General features: G+C 41.7%; 1 protein-coding gene across 1 annotated transcript in view; it reads left to right on the plus strand.

The window, feature by feature from the left end:
- Positions 1-10,472: 10,472 nt before the first annotated feature.
- LOC115364085 (voltage-dependent T-type calcium channel subunit alpha-1I-like) overlaps positions 10,473-26,791 on the plus strand; it is a 170,393-nt gene continuing 154,074 nt past the window's right edge. Inside the window, exon 1 of the mRNA XM_030058506.1 lies at positions 10,473-10,720. Coding sequence (XP_029914366.1) covers positions 10,473-10,720 — 248 coding nt within the window. The remainder of the gene's footprint in view (positions 10,721-26,791) is intronic.

Consider the following 26,791-nt stretch of genomic DNA (forward strand, 5'->3'; position numbering starts at 1 on the left):
TCAATAACACTCTCAGAAACTTCTACTATACGTGTAACCACGAGTATCCCTCCCTTACACACATGAGCACAACACACCAAAGAAGACAATAAATCTGCTGGTAATCAGCCTATGACAGGTGTTAAGTGTTTTCTGGCATGGATCACCCACTGCATCCAGGCCCCTGCAACTCTGTGGCCATATTATGAATTATGTCAAAGTAAATGTAAACACAGAAAAGCATGCAGGTGCATCTCATGTAGTAATCATTTTGTAGCTGTCATCCACTTTAGGCAGTATCTGTAAAGGAGATAGGCCTATTCACCTTGAACACTGCCTTGGGAAAAAAAAGTGATCATAACTAGTACAATGATTGTTTTATCATCATTGCAGTGGTAAGCAGTTGTAAGCCATAACGGCTGTCATTAAACCTTGCCACGGATGCCACTTCAGTTCACTTCAGTTTAAGGAGCAGTGTAGGTTATTAGGTTTATGATGGGGAATGAAAAGAGGGATCATAGCAGGTTACATCATCACTCTGTTGAGCTTGTCCAACAAAGTCCACATCTTAATAGAGCTCTATTTGTGGTCTTTACTCAATGTCTAGCTTCCATCCTCCCTGCGCAGTCAGCCGTGATCCAATTTGTGGGTCCTAGCCTCAATTCCTCTCGCTCACCCACTTCTCTCCAGCTCATTTCCCTGCCTGTCTTTGCCTCTGTCACCCAATGAATCCATATTAGCATCAGTGAACTTAGGGGTGACCCTAATTTTGAGAGTTGTTAGTACACTGCTGCTAAAGCTAATAGTTCTGACGACCTTCAAAGTGCTGTGTAGTAATTTAGTGACAGCAATGGCGCGCTGCAGTGTTGATAAGTATTCACACAGTAGACCCCACGTGGCAACTTAAACACACAAAGCGGTGCTCAATGCCAAATATGTAGTCAAACTGTGTATGCAAAACACCTACTCACCTGCACAAAGTGGCCTAGCATGCTAAAGCACAAGGTTAGCCTTGGCTACTTAGCCAGAGCCTGTACTGTTGAAACAGATTAGGTTGATGGGGCTACTGCATCAGTGTAATCCACTGGCAGCCACTTTGTGGAAATGATCTCTGACACTGAGCTCAATACCACTCCCCATCGCAGAGAGAGGGAGAGAGAGAGTGAAAGAAAGATATGCAGATGGGCGGAGGGAAGAGGGCAGCAGAAAGAGATGTCAGAGACTACGGATGGAGGAGGGATGGCAGGGAGAGGAAAGGACGGTAGGGCAAGGAAGGAATTAGAGATGGAAACAGAGAAAGAGTAAGAAACGTTTAGAAATATAAAATTCCATTAGGAAGATGCAGAGTGGGTCAAATCTGACGGATCAGAAGATGGATATTTTGATTATCAGATTAAAGATTAAAGGTGAAGGAAACTTGTCATTAGTCCCATAGTTTAAAGTGTTTTGTGACAAAGGCCTGAAAATGCTGTCGACTTGACAACGAACAGCCAGCGTACAGAGCAGGGATGTTAATTGCCCCACAGTATTAAATTTCACAATGGACTGACTGAAATGCGTCAAATTTGACTTAAATTTAAACATAAATCTTACACACATTTTATACAAAAGAAAGCAAAGCTTAATGAACAGGCAGTGAGTTCAAAACAGACAGACATTCTCTGTGGAGTTGATTCACAACATGAAGTTTTTTTTCCCCCATTATTCTGTTCCTTCAAAAATTTGGGTTGCTGCTGTGTTTTAAATCTGCATGAGGAGATAAGGGGAAATCAGTGGATGAGTCTTGCCTTTTATGAAAGGAAACCCAAATATCTTAAAATTAGGAGGAACTGTAATCCCCTTGTCAGGCTGTGTGCTTTCTGCCATGATGCTGCTAGCGAGGATGGGTGTGCCAACAACACACCAGCAGGCTGGTAGAGGGGAGAGACTTGCAACAAAGAATGAGAGCCTGTGGAGCTCAGGCATGAAGAGTCAGTGATGTGTTCAGTAAAACACAACTGCTGGTTTTGACACATTAAATGGATAATTTTATTCAATTTATTGTGATTATTTTGACATTTGGGTGATAATTGAACATTGAAATGTACTCTCACAGTCTGAAGTGCACGAGCCAGTAACATTGCTGACAAATTTAAAATATCTCAATGATAATTCAAAAAACAGCAGCTGTTTTTGGGTGTCAACATTAAAACAAAACAAAACAGGGTAATTCCTGGAAAGATTTAAGTGATAGGCTATAGGGGCCCAGGGCACTATTACAGTCTACCTTTATTTACTGTGGATATTGTACTAACATTAGATTTTTCTTCAAACTTTCATAAATACTGTAGTATAAATTTCCATGGTTACCTCTGGATGTGAAAAACATTTTGGGCTTGGCTGGAGAGATCAAACAGTGTCCAGAGCTGTTATCTTGAAGCACTCGCTCTAAGGGCTCACAGAGGCTATTCTCCGCCTATCTTTTTTTCTGATTAGGCCAAAGCAAACTCTTGGAGCAGCCAGAAACTTCAGCCCATCACTGCTTGCTGGCCGCCACAGCAACTTACACTTATCTCAATTGTACGATACATCTCTGTAAAATGGGATTTTACCAGTAAAATGTTACTTTTGCAAAGTGCATGGCTCACAGAGGTAAATTTGCCCACTCGGCTGGTCTGTGATCCACACCAAATGTCTGAGTCAATTCAGCTATTCTGCTGAGTCAGGAAAATAATGTTGGAGGTAGGAAATGAATGTGACAGCCATATATCACCCACAGGAATACCTTCAGGAGTGGCCGCAGGTTAAAAACTCACTTCATTTTTTTTCTCCTCCCACACCAACATTGTATAGAAAACTACCTGACTTATCAAAGGCACATCATAGTCAAAAGTGAAAGTCTTGGATTTGAATTCAACAAGCACAATGCATATGCAGGAACCACATTGTATTTGATCCTTATGTAGCAGTTTTGTAGTAGAAGGTCATTCACGTCATTTATGTGGCACTGTATGGTGATGACATATCGCATAATGTATGCTGAATTCACTTTTGTGTTCTGTGTACACCATAAGACAAAATAATGTGTGAAGAATTAATAGTGAGGTAGCTGTTTACACCAGTGTCCAATAGATGCATGCTTGCATGTGCATCTACCAGTAGTGTTGATTTTTGTCTATTTTGTTTCATGGCAAAGAGGAGACTGCAGCTCCCATTATTTGTTGATGGATGCAGAGGAGCCTATGAAATGCTTACGCTGCACTCAGCCCACCTCCTGTGATTAGTGATATACATCGTCAAAATGCTCAACAGCGCTAGTTTCAGCAGCATCAGACTTTGCACTGTAATTTGCATATCTTTGCATAGTAGATGTTGATAAGTTGTGCTCATATACATGCATGGCACAATAACAGATTTCAAGGAAGTAAGGACAAGCCTTTTCAGTGGAGGAATGTGAAAATGGCGCTGCAGTGGCAGAAGTGACACCAATTTCAGTGTGTAAAGTCAAAGCCAAGCTTCCAAGAGCCCATTTTAGAGTTAAGAGGGTCTTTAGGACATTATGTGTGATCCGCTAAAAACTTTATATCTTCTCAGCTTTATAATGTGCTCCAAGCTGCTCAGAAAGAAGGAGGGTGTGATGTCTTTTCCTTTCTTTTGCGCTGTAGGTGCCCCCTGTCGAGTTTAAGATGTTTTTAAAAGACGTGCTGCCATTGTGGGGGTAAAAAAAATTGAATAGTGTATTTGTGGCTGTACAGACTCAACTGACAAATGCACAGACAAATAGCAGGACTTTGCATGCAGATCAGTCCCTAGGCGGGCCCACTGTACTATCCCTACAGTAGCTCTAACATCACTGTTATTCCACTGTAAGCCAATGGTGCACAGCTGGTTTTATAACTAAGAGGCTTTTGGGAAATTCAGCCTGGTTCGTTTCAGTTTATTTCAGTCCTTGTGGTTCAGTCTTGCAGAAGTTTTCAAACAAACTACTGTAGTTTTTGGTTCTCCCCAGAATAGATTTGTCATCACAATATTTCTATCTACAGTTCAAGTCTATTAAATTCATCTTTTAATAATCACCACCCTATTTGCTGCCTAAATTCAACAGTCATGTGGATACTGAGCTCTGAGGGCTGTGCTGTTGACGCTGCCTGTCACAGTGTGATTATAACTCGGATTTGGCAAACCATGGAGCATTCGAATTACTGAAGCCACTGCATGCCGCTCTGTGACAACCAGTCACAGATAGTGTCGATGCAGCATGTTCTCTGCCTCGTTTACTTTCTAAGGAGAAATATTCTCCTTAGGTGCTGTGCCCCAGTAACTATGGCTGAGCTATACAGTTACACTGATTTGTTTCTCTATTCTTCCTCTCTTTGAATCTCTCAGGCTATTCTTCTTCTCTTTGAATCTCTCACGCTGTTTCTGAACAGAGCACATGGGTCATTATGTGTGGAGTATTAATGGAGTGAAGGCAGAATAGTGTGCTATGCTTTCATGATAGGAGTGTTTTTATATCAAATTAAACCTATATAATGGCATTATGAAAGCAACAAATCGAGACAAATAGACGTTTGGCCTATAAGCTTTGTCCAAACCTACATAAATCTTACACACTTCTGTCCATTAGCTCATTTGTGCTGACATATTTAAATATTACAGAGGTGCTAAGCTAGACAGATTAAAGGTTGGAAAATTTGCCAAGTGCAGGAATTATGGTCATCTAGGCTTCCATTATGAGAGACTCACATTTATCACAGCGTTTCACACTGCTGTCAAATAGCTATCTATCTTATTCAGCGTTGGCTTCCCTGTCAGTGGTTAGCTGATAACTGCATTATACTCTCTCATATTAAATATATTGATAGTCTCAGTAACAAAGTGATGTGTTGTTTTGATCACTCAGCGATAGGTGTCACAACTGGTTTGTGTCAGGTCACTGGATAAAACATTGCCTGATATAGCTGACAAGACAGGGAGCATGTGTGTGTGTGTGCGTGCGCGTGTGTGTGCGTACTTGCCTGTGTGCAGTTTTGACTGTGGTGTATGTATTCAAGTTGTGTTCCCAAGGGATCACAGCTCTTAGGTGATTTTAATAGCATTAGGCACTGTCTGTGTCTGAATGGTGCAGTGGTCCAGCGTCACATTAAGTCTCTTTTGGCGCATGCACACATACACAGACACAGACACACACACACACACACACACACAAACATACACTCCTCTGGGATGTGCCCTCCGTTCCCTCATCTGCCCAATGTTCTTGTCTGTTTCCCAACTGGGTGTGATGAGTGTGTACGTGTGTGCACGCATATATGCATGTGAATGTGTGTACTCAAGTGATAGTATTTCTGTTTCCTTCCCTGTGTTTTGACAGAGAGAGAGAGACAGAGAGGGAGAGAGAGAGAAAGAGAGAGAGAGAGAGAGAGAGAGAGAGAGAGAGAGAGAGAGAGAGAGCAAGAGCAAAAGAGAGAGAGAGAGAGACCGAGCAGAAGAGGGTGAACGGAGGAGAAGGTATGACAGTGTGTGTTTAGTTGGTGTGACAGTCAGATCCCTTGCTGTCTGTGAGTGCTGTGCTGGGCTCAGCATTGTCCCAAGTCACCTTACATACACATTCACAGACACGTCTGTTGACACACACAGCCCGCATAGTTCCAACCCAGCTGCTTTTCTGTTAGTAAAAATAAATAAATAAATAAATAAATACATAAATACAATAAAAACTTCATCCACCACTTCCCCCCACTTGTCATTATAACTCTTGAAACTCATGATGAAGGGGGCACTTTCTAACAACTTTTCTTTGTAGAAACTGAGGACTGTGTGTCAGATGTGCTATCTGTTTTCTTCTTGATTTCTCCATTAGTGGATTCGATTGCATGCCAAAGACACAAAACTGCTTTAATCACACACATAATATAATCTAGTTTGTTGTGGAGCACTGCAGATTCGTAACTATTTAGTGATTATCTTGCCACATGAAATTTAATCATTGTTGCTGTCAGGCAAAAACACCAACTCTCAAATCAATAAATAAAGAAAGACAGACATAACAAAGAAAACATGAAAAAAGTGGTCCTGTTTTTAGCTCGACTGTCATGCATTTTTAAAGGGACGGTTGTATTATTGTATAACCGTACTATTTTCATCATCCACCAAGAGATCCTAAAACTTAATAACTCGACTGACAGAAGTTCTAGGGGCTCCATTTACTACAATACTCCATGGCAGCAGAGCTGGGTTGGCTTTGAGTTCCCCTTGTAGGGTAACAGTATTTTCTTGACTCTGGTAAGACCAGCCAACTATCCAGCAAAGTTTAAAAATCTCCTGTTGGAACTGAAATTGCTACGCATCTTTCTAGCACCATGGTAATAAGTTAGAAAACCTTTTCATTGCTAACACATTCTAAAAACTTTTTTAATACTTTGGTGGCTTGTAGAGTTGTTGTGACTAAAACAGTAACTAAAACTCCAGACTGAAGCACTTTGCTTGCATTCGCCTCTTCTGATATAATGTTACACTAGTAAAACAATCCTTGGTAAAACTGTGGATTTATATCGGGAGCAACACAAATTTGGCATGCCATGCTAAGAGGTTTACAGTTAATATGATACCACTTTACAATAAGACTACCCTTAAAAGTTTATGAGTGATTTATAATTAGGTCATTACTTGTATAATGAGCAGTTATAAACAAGTTATAACACGGTATTCATACACTGATACAGGCTAATTCTTTGGCAAGATCAAGTTACTGCTGCAATCCTTTTAAATCTCAAATCTTGCTAGTTGGAAACAGGTGGACTTATGCAGTCCAATGTGATTATTTGAGTGTCTGAAGTTTTGCAACCCTAAAACCTGGAAGTACAACCAAAATCTGACAAATAAAAAAGTCATATTTTTTTCCCCACTTTTTCAAAATGTTATTGTAAAGTCACAAAAATTAAATGTGTTGTGAGGTTATGAAGCCATAAGGTTACTATGCACTGTAAGGAGGGAATATCTCTCTGTGAACTCAAGGAACGGAGTGAGGTCCAACAACGATGGCTGCTGAACCTCACCCAGCCCGCCATGCCACCAGAGCAGCACTGCCCCACATGGGACAGAATATTGCCCAGGGCGATCGGAGGGGGGGTTACCAAATCTGGCAGTGTGACAAAGTGGCTTTTAATCCCTCTCCAGCATAAACTTGACTCAGGAGAAATCAGCTGATAGGTCTCTCTCTGCATAGAAATGACCTCACATTCTAACAATTTTATTTTTCACCAGTGTTCTACATCCAATGACAAAAAAAGACATACACAGTAAACATATAAAATACTATAACTTATTCAGTAATAACAAAATTTGCAAAACTCATTTGAAACTTAAACTGGACATATTATTCCTTATCATAAGCCTGTAGCTCACTCACTAGATACCTCTGAGCTCGTGCAGTGATTCGTTGAGGATTTTTATTCATCAGTTTTATCCGTTCAGTTGTATGCGTCACATATCCAGATCTAAGAGTGAACACCCACCAAGTATTGGAAATACAGCTTCACACAGCTTGAGGTATTCAAATCAGCAGTTCTTGAATCTCATTTTCAGTCAGTAGCCAGATCTACTAAATGGATTAAACTGAAGAGTCATTCAGTGGGTTGTTTAACCCCTGATTCACACACTGTATATTTTGCTCTTTTTTCTATGCAGCCTCTTCTTGTGTCTGTCTCAGAATGTCGCAGTGAGCGTGTGTGGGAAGGGGAAAGCATGTTTTCCCATGGCTCATCACAGCCTTTAGCACATAGCGCAACTAAATGGGTGACTGTATATCCGTTACCCCAATTAAGGGTGTTAATGTGTGAGTGTGTGTGTATGTTGAGGGAGTGTGTGCATGTGTGAGTGATTACGCAACAATGACGGCCTTGTGCGTACTCTCTCTCTCTCTCTCTCTCTCTCTCTCTGTCACACACATACATTCATCAGTCATCGTTGTCCTCCACCAAAAGCACACTGAGAGAAAGCTTACTTAGTGTGTATCAATGTATTGATAAGAAAGAGGAAGAGAAGGAGGAACAAAAGGGATACTTTAAATGTGATTAATCTCTCTCTCTCTCTCTCTCTCTTACTCCCTCTCCTTCTCTCTCTCTCTCTATTGTTCTTCTGTCATGGACAAACAATGTATACGTGCATACACACACAAAGACATGCAAACTTACACAGGATTAATCACACTCCCACCAATTCTGCAGCACTGTCTCCTAATTAAATCTAGTCAACAAAAAGCTGCAGCACTCTGTAAGAACAATCTCCAAAGCCATATAACAAAATGAGAGCTGAACTTCCTGCCTGCATAGGAAGGCACTGTTGCCATGGTAGAGTGAAGCTTCTTTGAAAGGCCTGTGGAAAAATATAGTTTCACTGTGTGTGTGTGTGTGTGTACTGTACTTATTTATTCATGCTCACAAAGCTACAAGCACACAAAACATAACATAACAAAAAGGACATCATTCATTGTTTCAACAGGAAAACAGACATTTTAGTAAACTTATGTTGAGTAATATCATCTATTTTGTGTGTACACAGCAGATAACACCCTCAAGGCAAAATATTGTACTTCTGCAGTTCAGAGCTGTTGCTGCAAACAATAATTATTATGTGTTTGTTGTCACTGGCAACAAATGTCACCTGTTTTTTTGCTGGCCAGTATTCAGCGTTGAAGCTGTAGGCTGTTTGATGTCGAGATCAGAGGGCTGCTGTCCATGGTGCTGAACAGGTTTCCTGTTTGTGGAATGGGAGGTGGTGCGGTGGATCTTTAGTAGTGACATTTTTGCAATTGTCTGCTCTGTGATATATACATTTTCTAATTTGCACACAGTGGAGATGATGGTGCTCTCCTTGTGCATGCATCGGGGGGCAGGGTGTCACTATCATCACTATCATGTTATCCTCATATTACTGCAATAGGCAGGTGGAGAGGTAGCTACCTTTTGAATTCTACATGCCATTTTCAGTGTCCACACCTGGTTTGACATCTTGTCAGAGGATTAGCACCACAGCACAAAGAGATATCGTACTCATTCATCACTGTCCTATTTTCCTAGCTTGTAATGAATACCTTTTAATATCATTATCCTACAAAAAACAAAGTCCTCTCTCCCACGGCATCTAATCCTACTATGAGATTTAGTACAAATATAAACACATTCACTCATGCATACACACACAACCACATGCATGTGATGAAAAACACCTACATCTGCATGTTTGAACAGCATCAACATTGAACATGCATGCTTCTCTCCCAGTGATACTTGCAGCAATTCAAGTCTGATTCAACATTTTTAGCAGTCAGTGCGTGTCTGTGTGTGTGTGTGTGTGTGTGTGTGTGTGTGTGTGTGTGTGTGTGTGTAAGCATGTGTGTGCAATGTGTGTGGTATGTGTGTGTCCAGTCTTGGCTTGGCTCCCTGCCTCTTTCTGGCTGCCTTCCTGGGCTGCCAGTTAAAAGCAAGAGGACAACCCAGGCCCAATATGTTATTATGCATTCACTTAGACTCCGGCTGCTGCTGGTTGGCTTGCTAGCCGACTGGCTGCTTCAGTGTGTAGACGGCTGGCTGGGCCGAAAGGATAAAGTTTCTGCCATTCTTTCCTTTGTCATATTATTATTTATTTTGCATGGCTTGAACCTAAGACATAAAATGGGTGCCATGTTGCCAGCAATCAGCCATGACAACTACACTTTTGTGCAGAAGCTCTGTATTATTTGTCTCCTTTACAAGAGCTGATGCATTGCAGGCAGAATTATATGCACCATTGTGTTCTCTGTTGTTAATCTATGCGTGTGTAGTAGCCTGTTACGCATATACCACGCTATGCATGTATATGTATGAGTGAAATTACACAGTTGGTCATGCATATATATGTGTGTGTGTTTGAGTGAGTGTGTGTGTGTTTGAATATCTGTGTAGTTGTTGTATTCATAGATAAAAGTGAATCCATTCATGAGCTAAGTGGTGGGAGATAGAAAGCCATTTCCTCTCCCTGAGCACTGTGACAGGGCTAAGTGAATCGTCAATGAATGTGCAATGACTGTTGACATTGATTTAGTTTCCGCTGCCAAACTCCTTTGTGCGTGCATGTGGGCATGAGTGAGTATATGTGTGTGTGTGTGCGCACGCGCGTGTGTTTGTGTGATTGTGAGAAGTGATTGTTATCAGTGAGCAATGTACTGTGTTATGCAAAGAAGTGTGTTTACAATAATGCATTTGCTTATGCGGGGCAAAGAGACAGCAAAAGACTGATGGGCCTTGGGGTATAAAACCTGCATTAGAAGACAACAAGCATTAAATATCTGTGTGATAGGAGTTGTTACGTGTTGTTATGGAGTGGAGGTGAGTTAGGCCCTGGACTGTTTTGCCGTTGAAAAGCCTCTGAATTGTTTATGAGCTAAAATCACTGAAGGCCCTGGAGTTTATCAAACAATGTGATAATCATGTAAGTTATCTTAATCTTGTTTTTCAGATTCGAGCTGGGTTGCCATGACGAGCGAGGAGTGTCCTGTGCCTCTGGGGGTTGTTTCCCCAGCTGGGCCAGGGCTGTGTGAGGACTACGGCGCGGCGCAAGCTGATGACATCATCGAGGAAGTGGGGCCAGGCGATGATGTCAGCATCGGCAGTGACCTAAGCACCTTGGTGGTGCCCTTCCCAGAGTTGGCACCCGTGGTCTTCTTCTGCCTAAAGCAGACCACTTGTCCTCGCAACTGGTGCATCCGCATGGTGTCCAGCCCATATCCTTTTGCCCACTGGTTGAACTTTTAATCTTTTTCAAACCTTTTAATAACCCTTTAATAACCTTTACCTCAAAGCCCTTAGTCTCTGTTATCCTCCTCTCTAACCCCTAACCCTCAAGTTGTTTACCTGTCCATGTGCATGTTCCTTATTGCACAGTTCATGTCCTTAACCACTTGAACTCTGATCTTATGGCTGCACCATTATGTCAAACAGAAGATATCTACATATCTTGTGCATGATTTTATACAATTTCTAGATAATTTAGCATTTGGTATTTTTGGAAAAATTGGGATTTCTGGTATAATTTTTTTAAAAAGTTCATTTGGGTTTGGACAAAGCTCAATGACGTAGTGATGACAAACCCACAGATGAGAGCGGTAGAGTTGTGGAGATTAAGCCCGTGCTCTTTTGTTACATTTATGGAGTCACATCCACAACACCTTTTACTTTTATCCTGTAACTCTCACTTTAGCTCTTAAACATCTTACATCCAATATTTTAATGCTATAAGCATGCAAGAGTAACATTTGCCATTTCCCCTCAAGCGATACAATGCACGTGGTGTCTCAGTTCAATATAACTCTAGTCTAAAACATAAGCTCAATGTTTTTCTCTTTTCCCAAGCTTCATTTATTCCCGCTCTTCCTTTGTCCATCTGTCCCTTAATCGTTCCTCTTTAATCATTCCCATCCTTCTTGCATCCCTCTGTCCCTTTGTGCAGCTTTCATTCCTCATTCAGTCCCTCTAGCTCTTGGGATTCCTCATTCCTTCACCCACCTCTCCTCTCATCCTGTTATCTAACCCAGGTGCTGTCCTGCTCCCCTCTCTATCCTCTCCTCCCCTTTTTTGCACTTTTGTCTTTTATCCATCACCCACTTTTGCAAAGTCACTTTCCCTCCTCTTTATGATATTCTTTCTGTTGTGCTCTTTTTTTTTTGCTATATGTTCATCCATCTTGTCCCTGACCTCACCTTCCTACCTCACCCCTTCCTCTCCTTATCTTTTCCGGTGTGAATTTTATTCTGCAGTGTAGCAGATGTTCCACTTCCTTCTCAAAGTAAGTGCATATTTTGTCATCTTTCTACAACTGCACCCATTGGTCAATGAACACTACACCACTTCAACAATGGGATATACATATCTGTGTATCTGTATGTGTGTGTGTGTGTGTGTGTGTGTGTGTGAGCAAAATGAATATGGTGTTAAGAAAGGTTTTCAATTCTCCCTATAAAACCTTGAATTAGCAGTTGCAGTTTTCAGATCTTATTCACATTGGTGAGCACATTTTCTTCCTTAAAAGAGTAGAAGAGGCCATCCTTTAAGATTAATCCACTTAGGAGTGGCAGGCTAGGGCTCAATGTTGGGCTTAGTGTCATCCTACAATAGCCAGGTTATGTTGTTTATTTTATTTGTGTGACAACTGCTTTCCAAAGAGTATTTCATAAAACTGTCACAAAATAGTTCTAAACTACCTTAGTTAGATTTGCTGACATCACATCTAAAAATGAAACACTTTGCACTGAGAAGTGAAATAGAAATAATGTGGGTGTATTATACAATGGGTAATACAATGAATTGGCAACAGTGTGTGTACCTGCTTTCCCAGCTTGTTTCATGTCTCTAAAGGCCTGGCTTGCTAAAGCAAACTGAAGACCATGCAGCAAATAAAGCACTATGTGCCAGAATATAATTCCTCTTGAACAGCATGCTCAAAATTTGGAGGTATTAGTGTGAGAATAAGACTTTCCAACATCGTACGCTTAACATGAATTGCACTTTCAGACACAAGATAATAAAAAAGGCCGACCAACACATTTATAGAGATGCTGGGAAGGGAAGAGGCATTGCACGCTGTAATAACTTGGCACATGATTTAACCAAAGTGTTCGGTTCTAGATAGACGGGCCGTATCTCTTAATGACCTGAGCTCCTTAAAGTTGGCAGTGATATATACTCTACTCTCTCCCTTAACTGCTTGACTTGTTGATGAAGATGCCTGTGTTTGGCAGCAATACTAGCAGCATCTTTGAATGGTTAAACTGATCACACTACGAAATGTCTTTTGGCTTAGTACCTCTCAAGATTTTGTTTCCACTGCTATAAATGGCTGAGCAGGAGCTGTCAACTATCAGGGAATAAAATAATACTGCTGCTTTGTATATGAAACAGCCCTAAATATTTTCATATGTACGAAACTAGCAGCTGAAATATTGCTGCAATTTCCATCCCAAACTTTTAAGTCCTTACTCCATATTATCATAGGGAGCAAGGACCTGTATTTTGTAGCTTATATTAAATCTTAGATTAATTCTAAGAATTAAAAACAAATTGAATCTGTGATAATGTTACTTTTTATTGGTTTCCCTTATTACATCTATACACAGGAAGAGATGGAGATTAAGATAAGCAGATTAGCTAAAGAATGATCTGTGGATTGTGCAAAAGGGGAATGCAACTTAATGAGGTAGATGTCCCCCATATTTGCACATTCATTACAGGAGGGCGTAATCTGACATTTCAAGTCAGTTCATGCTTGTAGCAGGACTGTCAGGAAATTATTTACCGGAAACGAAGGCCACAGCAACAGATAAAAACAAAGATAATAAAAAGCAGTTGTGAGTAAATAGATCTTGAACATGGGTTTACATAAACTCTAATTTTCCTCAAAATAACAGGAAATAAAAACAGTGATTCACAAAATGCCTTGAAAGTAAGAAATACAGGTTTAAAAATCAACGTATGTTTACTGGCAGTGAGTGAAGACAGTGGAATACCGGGATGATGTGGTTTCGTTACCAACAATCGGACAAATAGGCAGCTAGAAGGTCAGATTAGTAGGAAGTGACTGAAGGCAGCGAGACTTTCCGTCAGTCTTTCTGTTTGCCATTCAGACTCTCACTTTGATGTTTGTAGTCAGAAACAGGGTTTTCTGACTGAAAGGAGGGTTTAGAGGGATTTTACACTGCTTCCTAATGGCTGTGCTCTCTTATTTGGCCCCTCACCACTAGGTACAAATACATAGACTGTGTGAGTGCATGCGCACACAAACAACTACACACACACACACACACACACATATGCACACACCCTCCAAATCGTATTTCACATTACCTGAGCTTCCACTGCAGTTCATTGGTTTCTGGACACCCATGGTGGCTCAAAATGTAAGCATGTTAAACATGGAGTGTTATGTGTGTATGTGTGAGTGTGCATGTGTGTCTGTGTGTGTTTGTGTGTGTGTGAGGGAGAGAGAGAGAGAGAGAGAGAGAGAGAGAGAGAGAGAGACAGTTTCTGTTAGTGGGATTGGTGCAGTTGAGGTTGAATCTGGTTGAATCTTACAGACATGGAAAGGCAAGAACACACGCACACGCACACGCACACGCACACACACACACACACACACACACACACACACACACACACACCTGCACACATACTTGCATGCATGCACAAACATGCTGGGTAATGAGGTGATACTGTGACAATTATTATAGAGAAGATTGAAGCTTGCTGGTGTGTGTGTGTGTGCGTGCGTGTGTGTGTGTGTTGTGTGTGTGGGATGGCAGTATATTCATAGCTTTTGTGCCTCTGCTTGCGTAGGACTTGTGTATGGGCATCTTCTGTATGTGTGGGACTTGTACTGCAGCAAGGACTTGGTGTTTGATGTTTTGGTGCACTGGAACAAGGATTTGTTTGTATGTGTGTGTGTGTGTGTGTGTATGTGTACATGTCTCTCCACACTGATCCTTCCAAAGCAGAAAACAGTTAAACTGTATATAGATGTTATTGTCTTTGTTGCTGACCAAATATGAGTGCAATTGCTTTAAAGGTTATTTCAAGGCATTTTTGTTTTTGGTACAGTATGAAGTGACATGAAGTGCAGTGCAGTGAGAGGCAATGACGCGCAATAAAGGTCAACAGCTGAATATGGACTTGTGATGATGTGTATTGCATGAAGATGCTCCAGAGGTATAACCTTTTGAGAACTGAGCACCACTAACTGCTACCTTCGAACTGATCGTTTTGGCAATGGTATTCTAAGAACTGTGAGGGAAAAAAATCTTCCTGTCGCTTGTCTATTGGTCTCCAATTGGCCTCTGTTTGCCTCAGCCGTGCCACAGAGGGTCACAGTGCAGGGTCGGTCACAAGGCAGTGTTCCTGGATTTAACCTAGACCTTACAGATTGCAAAGAAAATTTGTCTTTCATTTCTTTTTCTTTCTTTCTTTTCTTTTTTTAACTTCAGTTGCTTGAGCCAAGAGTGCAGAGTTTCTGTCTCATTGACTGAGAAATTTATGTAAATCAAGTCCAGGTGCAAACAAGCCCTCAAAAACAGCATCACCAGGAAAGCAAATAGCCCCTTCATAACAAGTTGTATATGCAAATAGCATGCATCAGCTTTAAGGCTAATCTGCCAAGGCTTACACCTCTACCCTGAAGTGGCATTTCTTATGCAGCATGTTCTGATTTTTTTTTTTTTTTTTTTTTTTTTTTTTTTTTTTTTGTAGGGAGGGCAGTTAGGACAATATATAGAAAATAAATATATAGCAATCATGGATATGCATGAGTAATTCATTATTTGATTGTTAGTTCATGATGGTGATTGTCAACTTTTAATGTGTTGTAACTTATAGGGCTCTAGTTTCCCGGCGCAGCGGAGGGTGGCGCAGTGAGGCGAACTCCGCGCAGAGCTAGTTTTGACCAGCAAAACGCCAGGGGCGGACGGTTTGCAAGTTTTGCAGACCGAGGTGCACCGAGATGGGAGTGGCCAGCGGGGGGAGGTGTCGACAGATTCAGCTCGGCGTAGTGACAGTTTCGCACCAAAAGGCTTCGCCGAGGTGCGCTCAAAAGGCCCGTTTCCACCGCCGGAACTTGGGGGTAATTTTACGGGGCCGTGGCCGTTGTCGCGTGTCTCCACCGCTGGAACTACCCCGAAGGAGAGAGTTCCTAAACCTTTACAGGGGCTAACACTTTTTAGCCGGCATTTTTAGGGGCGCTAACGTTAGTTTTAGCGGACGTTAGCTAACGCTAACAACACACTGGCTGTGTCCGAAATCACTCCCTAACCACTACATAGTGCACTATATAGTGGTTACGCCATTTTGTAGGGGTGTCCGAATGTTTAGTGATTATTTATGTTCACTATATAGTCCACTGGATGTATCCCACAATCCACCGCAAAATGTAGTGAACATCCGATGGTCACTAACCAGGCAATATATCCCGTCATGCATTGCGGAACGGCGCCGAACAACAGGCGAAGTAGTGTCCGAAATGGTCCGCTATTGAGTTCACTATATAGTCCACTACATTGAATTCCCTATATAGTGAGTAGGGAGGAGTGAGTGAGTGAGTGATTTTGGACACAGCCACTTTTTAGCCGGCATTTTTAGGGGCGCTAATGTTAGCTTTAGCGGACGTTAGCTAACGCTAACAACACACTTTTTAGTCGGCATTTTTAGGGGCGCTAACGTTAGTTTTAGCGGACGTTAGCTAACGCTAACAACAGGCTTTTTTAACAACTCGCATTTTGATGCCCCGGTCATGGTCGCGCAACCGCCCGGTAACTTAAAGCTCACCATCTGAAACCTGGTCTACTTTCATCGGAGCAGAGCCAGCACAGTGGAAGTTTGGCTGACCGGCGGGCTGTGCGCACACGTCAACAAAACCTCACAATCAGCACAAACGGTGCCAATCTCCTTTGATCTGACATCAGTTGTGACAGGACAGTCGATATGGAGTTAAAATTTATGTGCTGATTGAGATAGTAGCATTGAATAGTGGTTTTTGTCGGTATTTATTGCATTGTTAATGTGCCTGACATTCCGGAAGCCTGCCTGTGAGGTTTTGGTGACGTGTGCACAATGCTCGTCGGTCTCCTGGGCTCTGCTCCGCCTGCGGCAGCAGACCTCCATCTCAATTGTGTAAACGTTCATTACGTCTTAACGCAGCGCATTTTAAAGGTGAAGACAGGGGCTCATTTGATTGGTTTAAAGTAGAGTTCTCATATTCTGCCCGAACCCGACCCGAAAATGTCGGGTCGGGTCGGGCCTAAAATTTACCTGAATTGGGCGGGTCGGGTCGGGCTTTGGGTTCTGTGGGGGATTTTTTGTTTTTTTTAATAAAAAAATAGAATTATGTGTTATGTTATTGATTATGACGTTTCATTTTTATGTGACTGGTGGAGAGAGTGAGAGACTGGATTGGATTTGGAGGCTAAACTTTCAGTGACAGACAGACAAACAGCTGTGCGAGCCCAGCGCAAACAAGTGAGAGAGAGTTGCAGCAGTATCCCGCTGTGCTGGCAGACTCGGCAGCAGGGACGGTTTTTGCTATGGGCAGTGCAACTGCCCAGGGCGCAATCTACTTGGGGGCGCACGAGAAAAAAAAAAAAAATCGCCAGTTTTCTAGACTACCGTATTGACCCGCACATGCCGCGGCACCATCAGTCGGCATCAGGCTGGCCGGCCGCTGGCAGGTCTGCCGGATCTGACAGGTGAGTTGCCTGATGCCGACTGATGGTGCCGCCTGATACCGACTGATGGTGCCCCGGTGCCGCGGCCGACCGGCGCTGCTAAATAATGGCGAATTTGGCGATTTTTTTTTTTTTTCCGGGCTTTATCGGGCTAAGTTCGGCTAATTAGTCGGGTCGGGTCGGGCCTCGGGCTGGCCCAGTCGGGCCCGGGTCGGGTCGGGTCTTAATTTTCAGGCCCGATGAGAACTCTAGTTTTAGTTTGAATCGGCTGTGTCAAACCCACTCCACGCCTTCTCTCCCATGCGCCGGTAGGAGGGACGGCGGAGTAGTTGCGACACCGCGCACTGTGTGCCAAACTTCAAAGCCTGCTGTAGGAAAAGTCCTGCCTGGATTAAATCTAAATGCATCTGGTTGCAAGATATTTTGCTCTTTTCTGAACAACTGTGGATTGATACTTTAATAGTTTTTGGGCTTGTTTACTTGTTCTGTGAATTTATGCCACATGTCGCAGACAAGGCTTGCCAAAATTTTGATTGGTTGGGGCTAAGGGCAAGATGGCACAGGATTGCACTCTACTCTTGCAAGGCTGCTGTTGGATTACTTGGATTACTTTGTCTCTGGGCTTCAGTTTGAAAATGTGGTGAAACTGCAGACTGTCAGCTAAAAGGTAAGCTTTGAATTAAGGATTTCCTGTCACTGTGTTGCTGCATTGCTGATTTATGAGGCTTTATTTATGTCTCTTTGGGTCTTAGAGCAGTGATTTTAGTGCTTCTTAAACTGGATGCTTTTGTATGATTCACTGGCACAGCTGATCTGAAATTTGTATATGTTTATCTGAAGAATGTGCTGTTTCCGTGAAGCATTAATGAAGTTAACAGCTGCAGGCAATCCGGAGACAATGGATATTTGGGTTTTGTCAGGTTTAATCTACCCCAGTAGTATCGCACGCTCACCCAAACAAACATGAGTAACTTCCACTAAACAAAACAACCTATTTTCTATATTTTTACTCATGGAAGCTGGCCATCCTCATCACATTTTGCATTGCCATTGCACTGAGCTGTGTGTGTATTACCCATTGTGTTTGTGTTGTTTAAAATGTTTGTGAATACCAGCATAAACCAAATAATTGATTATTCGCTCATACCCCCCACTGATTAGTCGGCTATGAAAAACTGGAGTTGTGTACATCTGTAGATGAGACCATACACATTATGGGGATTAAAAATGACAGTAGATACAGATGCAATTTGATACTTGATATCTCTAGCTGATGCTTTAATTTAAAATGACAAATGTACAGTAAGTGCATGTATATTTTGCAGAATTGACAGCAGCCATTCTGAATGGCCAAAGTCCTTGCACAAAGTCTTTAATTTGAAAAGTAATAATATGGGGGAGTTGATTTTGAAAAGTCAGTGAATTGGGCATAATCTGCATTTACATGGCTTTGTCTACAGACAAATAGTACATGGGCACAACAATATAATTTACATGACCATGGCAGGGCAACAGAGGTTTTATTTTTTGAACCGGTGGCATTAAGCACACTTTCAACTCATGTTTTTCATTTGTGAAAGCATAACATTCAGATGTGGTAATTTTGGTGATAACAGCATATTGTGTTCCCTGTAGTGACTCTGGGCCATGTTATTGAGTTCTGAAGATTTTGTTAATGCTGGGCCAGTGAAATGCAATCATACCATCTACTCTGGTAATGTGGTGGCTTGATAAACCCAAAAGAGTCATCAAATAGTGTTTTGATGACACAAAATATTTGTGAGGTGAACGGATATGTGTACTTTATCTAGATTACTGTACCACCAACCCATATATGTGTATGTGCGGGTGTACACAGCAGTAAGTGGTTGTCTCACTGTCTCTCTACAGATCAATAATTCTTTGCAGCATTCAGTAGCTATGAGAGGCTTTCTGTGACACAAACACACACACACATGCACACTGATACACTGATGCTCTCCCACGCTTGCCTGCAGCAGAGCACCTGGAGCACCTCTCTATATTACACCTCTCTCTCTCTCTCTCTCTCTCTCTCTCTCTCTCTCTCTCTCTCTCTCTATGTGTGTGTGTCCTGCTCTCTTTCTCTCCCGCTCTCTCTACACACTGCACACTCACACACTCCAATCCTTCTTTCTTATTACTTTTAATTTTTTTTCTTCATTTCATGGCCATGTTTATCAGTCTGTTTCACTTTCTTCTTTTCTCCTTACTGTGATCCCTCTTTCATTAACACCCCCTGCTTTGCTCCCTCTCTCACTCTTTACCTTTACTAAGTTAGATACCTGTCTGTCTGCACTGGTATGTATAGATGTATTTAAAGGTGTTTTGTGTGTCCTGTACCTAATACCTCTTAAACAGCCACCTTGCGGCCTTATTTGACATGATGTTCCTACCTGTTACACCGATGTGATGATCGGATTTATAGATTTATACCTTCTCCCTCCCACTCAGAGTAGAAGGTCTCCTCTATGCTCTGCTTTACCTCGTGTTGGCATGGAGAAACAGCAGCTGTCACTTCACTCCCACTGGGACTGATATCAGATTAGATGCGTTCCGACACGCTCTCAGTCATCTTCAATGGAGTCATTATTATGCCACACACCAAAAGACCAAAATTTGCACGCAGTCTTTTTTGCACCCACTTAGACAGAAACAGATGTAGTAACAGATCAGTCTTAAATACGCACACAAACACATACACACGCCCACACAAAGGGCCCTATCATACACCCAGCGCAAATCTGGGCATGAGCTGGTTTTAGAATGAACTGTAGTCACGCTCATTGTTGGTGCCTGACCTCATCTTGAGACAGTTGGAAGTGATTACGTGCCTGACCGAGAAAACCAGGTCTGAAGTCAGTGGCACAGTACTTTACTGTTAATTTAAGGGCGCATTATCAAGGCAGCAATGCGTGCCTACATAGGCGGGTGCACAACATGTGTAAACTCTGATTATTTCACACACAGGGATGCCTGCTTCACCTCAGGGAGCTTTGGTGGGATCCTGCTGTTGCCATAGATGCTCTGCTCCTGCGCTTTCACTTCATGCATGAGCAGATCCCATTCTTCTGTATAGAAGCCTTCCTTCTTAGTTGGAAAATCTGCCATTGTAATAGCGATCTGCCAAGGTACAAGGGCACCTAGCTTTTAAAGGGAATGGGAGATGGCACACTGATTGGTTTGTTGCATGTTATGCTCCAAACACACCCATGATTAATTAAGAGACAACCCTTTTGAACCATTCACCTGGTGCAATGACCCTTTTTTCTGCCATTAAAATAATAAATTTGAACTTGGCCGTGCCCTTAAATGCACTTGTGCCATGGTCTTCACACTGGACACCAACTTTTACACAAGCCCTCTGTCAGTTTTAGTGGCATTAATGCTTTGAAATCCCTCTTCAGCCTGTCACCGCTCCTTCTTTTTCATATATCCTTGATGACTGAAGTGGCTTTAATAGGTGAAAATAATGAGGGATCATAGCTTTTACCTGTTCAGTATTATACTGCCAGTTATCCTATTCTGTCAAGCAACCTTTCATCACTATTTTATAACACATAATAAGATGAGAACACATCATTTGTACTCCATTATCAGAAAGAACAATTAACTGCAATCAGTGAAACCTGACATGTCAGCGGCCCCACACGCCATGGAGACCGTAGTTTCTGTGTGTGTATGTTAGGGCTCAGTTCAATTGATTGATTTTTCATTTTGAATTGATCTTCATCATAACATTTGAGTCAAAATTTTAATATGCTTTTTTGGATGTGTGAAATGGAGATTACAGATATACACTATATTACCAAAAGTATTCGCTCACCTGCCTTTACTCATACTATGAACTGAAGTGCCATCCCATTCCTAACCCATAGAGTTCAATATGATGTCGGTCCACCTTTTGCAGCTATTACAGCTTCAACTCTTCTAGGAAGACTGTCCACAAGGTTGAGGAGAGTGTTTATAGGAATTTTTGACCATTCTTCCAAAAGCGCATTGGTGAGGTCACACACTGATGTTGGTCGAGAAGGCCTGGCTCTCAGTCTCCGCTCTAATTCATCCCAAAGGTGTTCTATCGGGTTCAGGTCAGGACTCTGTGCAGGCCAGTCAAGTTCATCCACACCAGACTCTGTCATCCATGTCTTTATGGACCTTGCTTTGTGCACTGGTGCACAGTCATGTTGGAAGAGGAAGGGGCCCGCTCCAAACTGTTCCCACAAGGTTGGGAGCATGGAATTGTCCAAAATGTTTTGGTATCCTGAAGCATTCAAAGTTCCTTTCACTGGAACTAAGGGGCCAAGCCCAGCTTCTGAAAAACAACCCCACACCATAATTCCTCCTCCACCAAATTTCACAGTCGGCACAATGCAGTCTGAAATGTACCGTTCTCCTGGCAAACTCCAAACCCAGACTCGTCCATCAGATTGCCAGATGGAAAAGCGTGATTCATCACTCCAGAGAACGCGTCTCCACTGCTCTAGAGGCCAGTGGTGGCGTGCTTTACACCATTGCATCCGACGCTTTGCATTGCACTTGGTGATGTGTGGCTTGGCTGCAGCTGCTCGGCCATGGAAACCCATTCCATGAAGCTCTCTGCGTACTGTACTTGGGCTAATCTGAAGGTCACATGAAGTTTGTAGCTCTGTAGCAATTGACTATGCGCTTCAGCATCCGCTGACCCCTCTCCGTCACTTTACATGGCCTACCACTTCGTGGCTGAGTTGCTGTTGTTCCCAAACGCTTCCATTTTGTTATAATAGAGCTGACAGTTGACTGTGGAATATTTAGGAGCGAGGAAATTTCACGACTGGATTTGTTGCACAGGTGGCATCCTATGACAGTTCCACGCTGGAATTCACTGAGCTCCTGAGAGCGGCCCATTCTTTCACAAATGTCTTGTTTCACAGTCTGCATGCCTGAGTGCTTGATTTTATACACCTGTGGCCAGGCCAAGTGATTAGGACACCTGATTCTTATCATTTGAATGAGTGAGCGAATACTTTTGGTAATATAGTGTATGTTTGAGTGAATGGAGTGTTGTCAGTGAACGGACAAAGCACATATGAGATGCTTAGAATGAGTGAGTGTGTGTTTGTGTGAGAGACAGAGAGCGAGAGAGAGAGAGAGAGAGAGAGAGTGTGTGTGTTGGTATGGTTGTGTTTGTATGTTTGTGTGTAACTGGAAACCCTGAGACTAAATCTCAGCAGGAACAACACAGTCCACTGAGGCCACCACCGGCAAGCCTTAAGCTGGGGTTAACGGAGGTAAATGTCCCAGAGCCCAAACAAATTGACAAATTTAGTCAATTTGTTAACCACTGACTAAAACAATCATGGTTTTCAGGTAAAATTGGTGTTCTAACTGAATCCTTAACACAACCCCTAAGCCAATCTAAACAGAATCAAACATTAAATTAAATTGTGACCTTTCCAATCAGAAACAGCGTCTCTCAGTCATCCTAGAAGAGAAAAAAATGAGCAGGAGTGTGTGACAAGATCCAAGCACTGTGTGGAGAACCCTTTGTCATGCACTGACTTGTTTACTTGTTTACTTACTTGAAATTACACTTGATTCTCTTCACAGATTTATATGCTGCCTTATAGGCGGCTTATAAATTTGTTGTAGTTTTACACTATCATACAGTTTAAAATGTTGTTAAAACTTTTCACAGATAAAAGAGCAAACGTCTCTGCTTTTGAAATCAATCGTTATATTGTTGTCTGTTGTACTTCATTTTTGCAGCTAAAGGTGCACTATGTAAAACTGGATAAATATGTGGAATAAACACACACTGTCAAGGTTGAGTCTACATGGTTGTCACTGTCAGCCTGACTCACTTATGTGATTATTCAACTTTTTTTTTTTTTTTTGTCTCTTGAGTCTAAAGGATCCTCATTTCAGTCAGCCAGCTATTTTGCATAGTGCACCTTAAATTGATTCATAGATAGTGACTACTTCTAATATTAAACTTTTTGTGCACTTCTCTGGATGATGGCATCAGCAATCTCCTGCATTGTAGTTGTAGTTGCAAAATGGGTACGTTGTATGTTGCCATTTTTAGCCCGTATTTTTTAAATGGAAATGCAAAGTAATTACTTGCATTATGCAGCATTTCAGAGAGGAAAAGAACAGCTTAGAAATGTAAATGACTTGTTTAGATGCAGAGAACTGACTGATGTATATGGCTACAGAGCGCTGTCCTCTCCTTACCCTCGTCGAAACATCATTACCAGCGCACACACTTCACCTTATCTCTCTTCGCTCTGTCTCCTTCCCCTCCTTCTCTCTCAAATTAGCGTTGTCCTGCCATTCTCAGATGTTCTGCACCCTCTGCTCCTCCTTTCTTGTCATCTTGTCTTTCTGATATCCACGCTTTGCTCTTGGTTCCCTCCTTGGCTTTTTTGGTACTTCTCTTTCCTCTGAATAACTCGATGCCGGTAACTATCCTTCTCCTCCTCTCACATTAACTCACTCACTCCCCTTCCCAGTCGCTCTTTGTGTCTCTGATTGGCTCCCGTGGTGTTCAAACAGAGTGACTGGCCTCCGTGGCCCATGATCCTCTCTGGCCCTGACAGCTTGTTATCTCCATGGTGACAGATGACTGAGATCTTAGTGCACCTTGCTCTTAACAACTGCTGAGGATAGAGCGCACACCTGGGACACAACACCTACTTTCTCCTTCTCTTTTACTCCTTTTCTTTCTCCCTCTCTCTCTCTCATCTCCTTCACTTTCCAGCCTCTGTCTTTCTCTGGCTCTGGCTGGCTTGGAAAGTAGATGGTGTATGCAACTGTATGTCTTTTCTTTTATGGTGACACTTGCTGTGAGGTGAGACAGCTGAAAGATGTGTGTGTAGCTGTTGAGGTTTTTCCTCTTGTCTGTTTCTTTTAGAGATGTTTTATTAAGGAACATCAAAAGTCAGTCTCTCCCTCGTTCTCTTCGACTGTCTGTTTCTTTTTGTCATTCCCTTGTTCGCCTCTCCTACCTGTCTGTCTGTCATTTACTTTTTTGTTGCTTTTTCTTACATACAGACTCTCCTCAACTATATCTATTGCAATTCCTTACATGCTTCTCTCCTTTACTCAGTCGTTCCCCTCCACTTCCATTAATCTTATCATTCCATATATCCTTCATCTTGTGTGATGATGTGTGTGTCTCACTTACTTTAACAAACCTCTGTTTTATGTGGTGTGTATGCATAGTTGTCCATTTACCCCAGGGAAAGCCTTTTTTTTCAAAATAGATGCAAACAATATTGAGAGAAACCTCTGTAAAGGATAAATAAAACTGGCTCCTTCCAAAAATAAATGGCAGTGCTAAAACTAATACTGATGCAATACCAATACAGATGATTCCCACTGTGTCTAATTGCTTTTTCTCACTTTCCTCCCTCTCTTCATGCCTGTCTTCTTACTTCTCCCTCAGGCCTAGTCCAAACTCCATTAGTGCCTGTGCTGTCTGAGAGAGAAAGAGGAATTGAGAAGAGAAGAGTAGAGAAAAGAAGTACTTAAAGGGACACTAGTGACTAGTATTTTCCCTCAGTGCATATAGGTTCGGTGCAATCACTTGTACATGTATTAGTCTCTCAAGGCAGCGTGTTAGTTAGAAAGGTGTGCTTTTCATGCTACAAAAACATAAAATTCAGAGATTTAAGATGTTGCAAAACTGATAATGGTCATTTTATAGTTCAGTGAAAAACAGCATCATTGCATGTAAACTGACACTATTTGCTGCATATTTGTGGTTGAAAAGAGTCTCAAGAATCTCAACTTGCCGGCAAGTGCGGTCACATACTTGGATTGGTTGATCAAATGTGAATATCTGTGTGCAGGAATTCAATGACATGCATATCAACAAAGAAGTACAAAAGCTTCAATCTAAGTTTTATTGTTTTGTTTACAGTTGTGTTCTTTACATTATGTTTTACATAAATATAAGATAAGATAAGATACTTTATTGTCATTATACATGGACAACGAAATTAAGGTGCACAGTCAGGATGCTGACTCATAAAAAAAAGAATAAAAGAGAATAAATAGAATAAACAATATTCATCTCCCACACATCAACATCCATTCACTGACTCACACCACATTCATTCACTGACCACACAGCAAAACATCACATACACATCAGTACCAATGTATGCCAGGGCCAATACCAATAGTGCAATAAAAATGTCTGTTCAACAAATATTACCAATATCATTCTTAAACAAATATGTCTGTTAAACAGATATTACCAACACCGCTGTTATGTTAGTGTCTAATGTGCTGTAGAATGTAAAATGCAGTGTGTTCACTACCTACAGCTTCCACTTTTTTTCAGCTGACCCTTCACTGAAATAAAATTGTAAATATAATAAGCAACTTCAAGTTATCAGATGGTGACATGTGATTATTCTGTGCCCCAGTAGAGACGGCATGCAGGCTGACTACAGGCAAACAGTGCTTATATTAAGGTCATCCGACCAGCTGCTTTACACCTGTGATACCTCTCAATGTTCAGATTTCACATCTGGCAAGCAATACCTTATATTTACAGTATGAAAAAGAATAAGCATAGACTCTGTGAGTTTGATTGGCCCTGGAGTTGGCCTTTGGTGTCGGCATGGTAAACACAGTGGCTCGTTGTGTCTTCATAACTGAATTGTTCCATGGTTTTGGCATTTGGACAGAATTTTTTTTTTTTTTTTTTTTTGACTGACCAGCAGAGTGACTATAGCTGCTGGTCACAGCTACAAACTTCAAATTAGCTGTGCGATTTCATGGCACTGTGTGCACCCATAAGATATATTTGTACCTATAGTGACAAACTGCCCTGCCATCCTCTGTGCTTTATATACTTTGTTACAAGCAAAAACTTAAGAACAGTATTTGCATTAAAATATATTTATAGTACCACAAGTAAAAGTAGGCTACTCATTATGCAGATTGGCCCATTTCAGAATCATATATATCATGTCATTGGACTATAATTATAGATGCATTAATGTGTTCATCACTTTAAAGTTGCAGCTGGTAAAGGTGGAGCTAATTTTAATTACTTTTACTGCTTTATATACTGTGTATCTTAACCTATAAAGTATAGCTATATCATAATGTATTAGTTGATTTATGGTTTATATAAATCTAAATCTACAAAGTTACTAGTAACTAGAGCTGTTAAATAAATGCGGTGGACTAAAAAGTACAGCAAGTAGGAGTACAGCAAGTAGGAGTACAAAGTAGCGTAAATACTAAAGTACCTTAAAATTGTATTCAAGTACAGTACTTAAATAAATGTACTTATAGTTACTTTCCACCACTTGTTCCTAGAAAGTCTTTTGAGGAAGGATAAGAAAAACACGATTGGCTTGCCTGTCCACACTCCTTCAAAACTGTTTTGTATAACTCATATGATGTACTGTGAATTTACCTAAACCCTGCTTTACTGTTTCTAAAACCCAGTGATTTGCTTCTGCTCTGGCTGACATGCAGCTACATGAAGAGTGTGTCTGCGAACCCTCAGCAGCTCAGCACTCTTCCCTTATGGACTAATAAATTAAAGACCTCTTTTCTTGTGGTTTAGACGCA

The sequence above is a fragment of the Myripristis murdjan genome, chromosome 8 (genome assembly GCF_902150065.1).
Source record: "Myripristis murdjan chromosome 8, fMyrMur1.1, whole genome shotgun sequence".
NCBI lineage: Eukaryota > Metazoa > Chordata > Actinopteri > Holocentriformes > Holocentridae > Myripristis > Myripristis murdjan.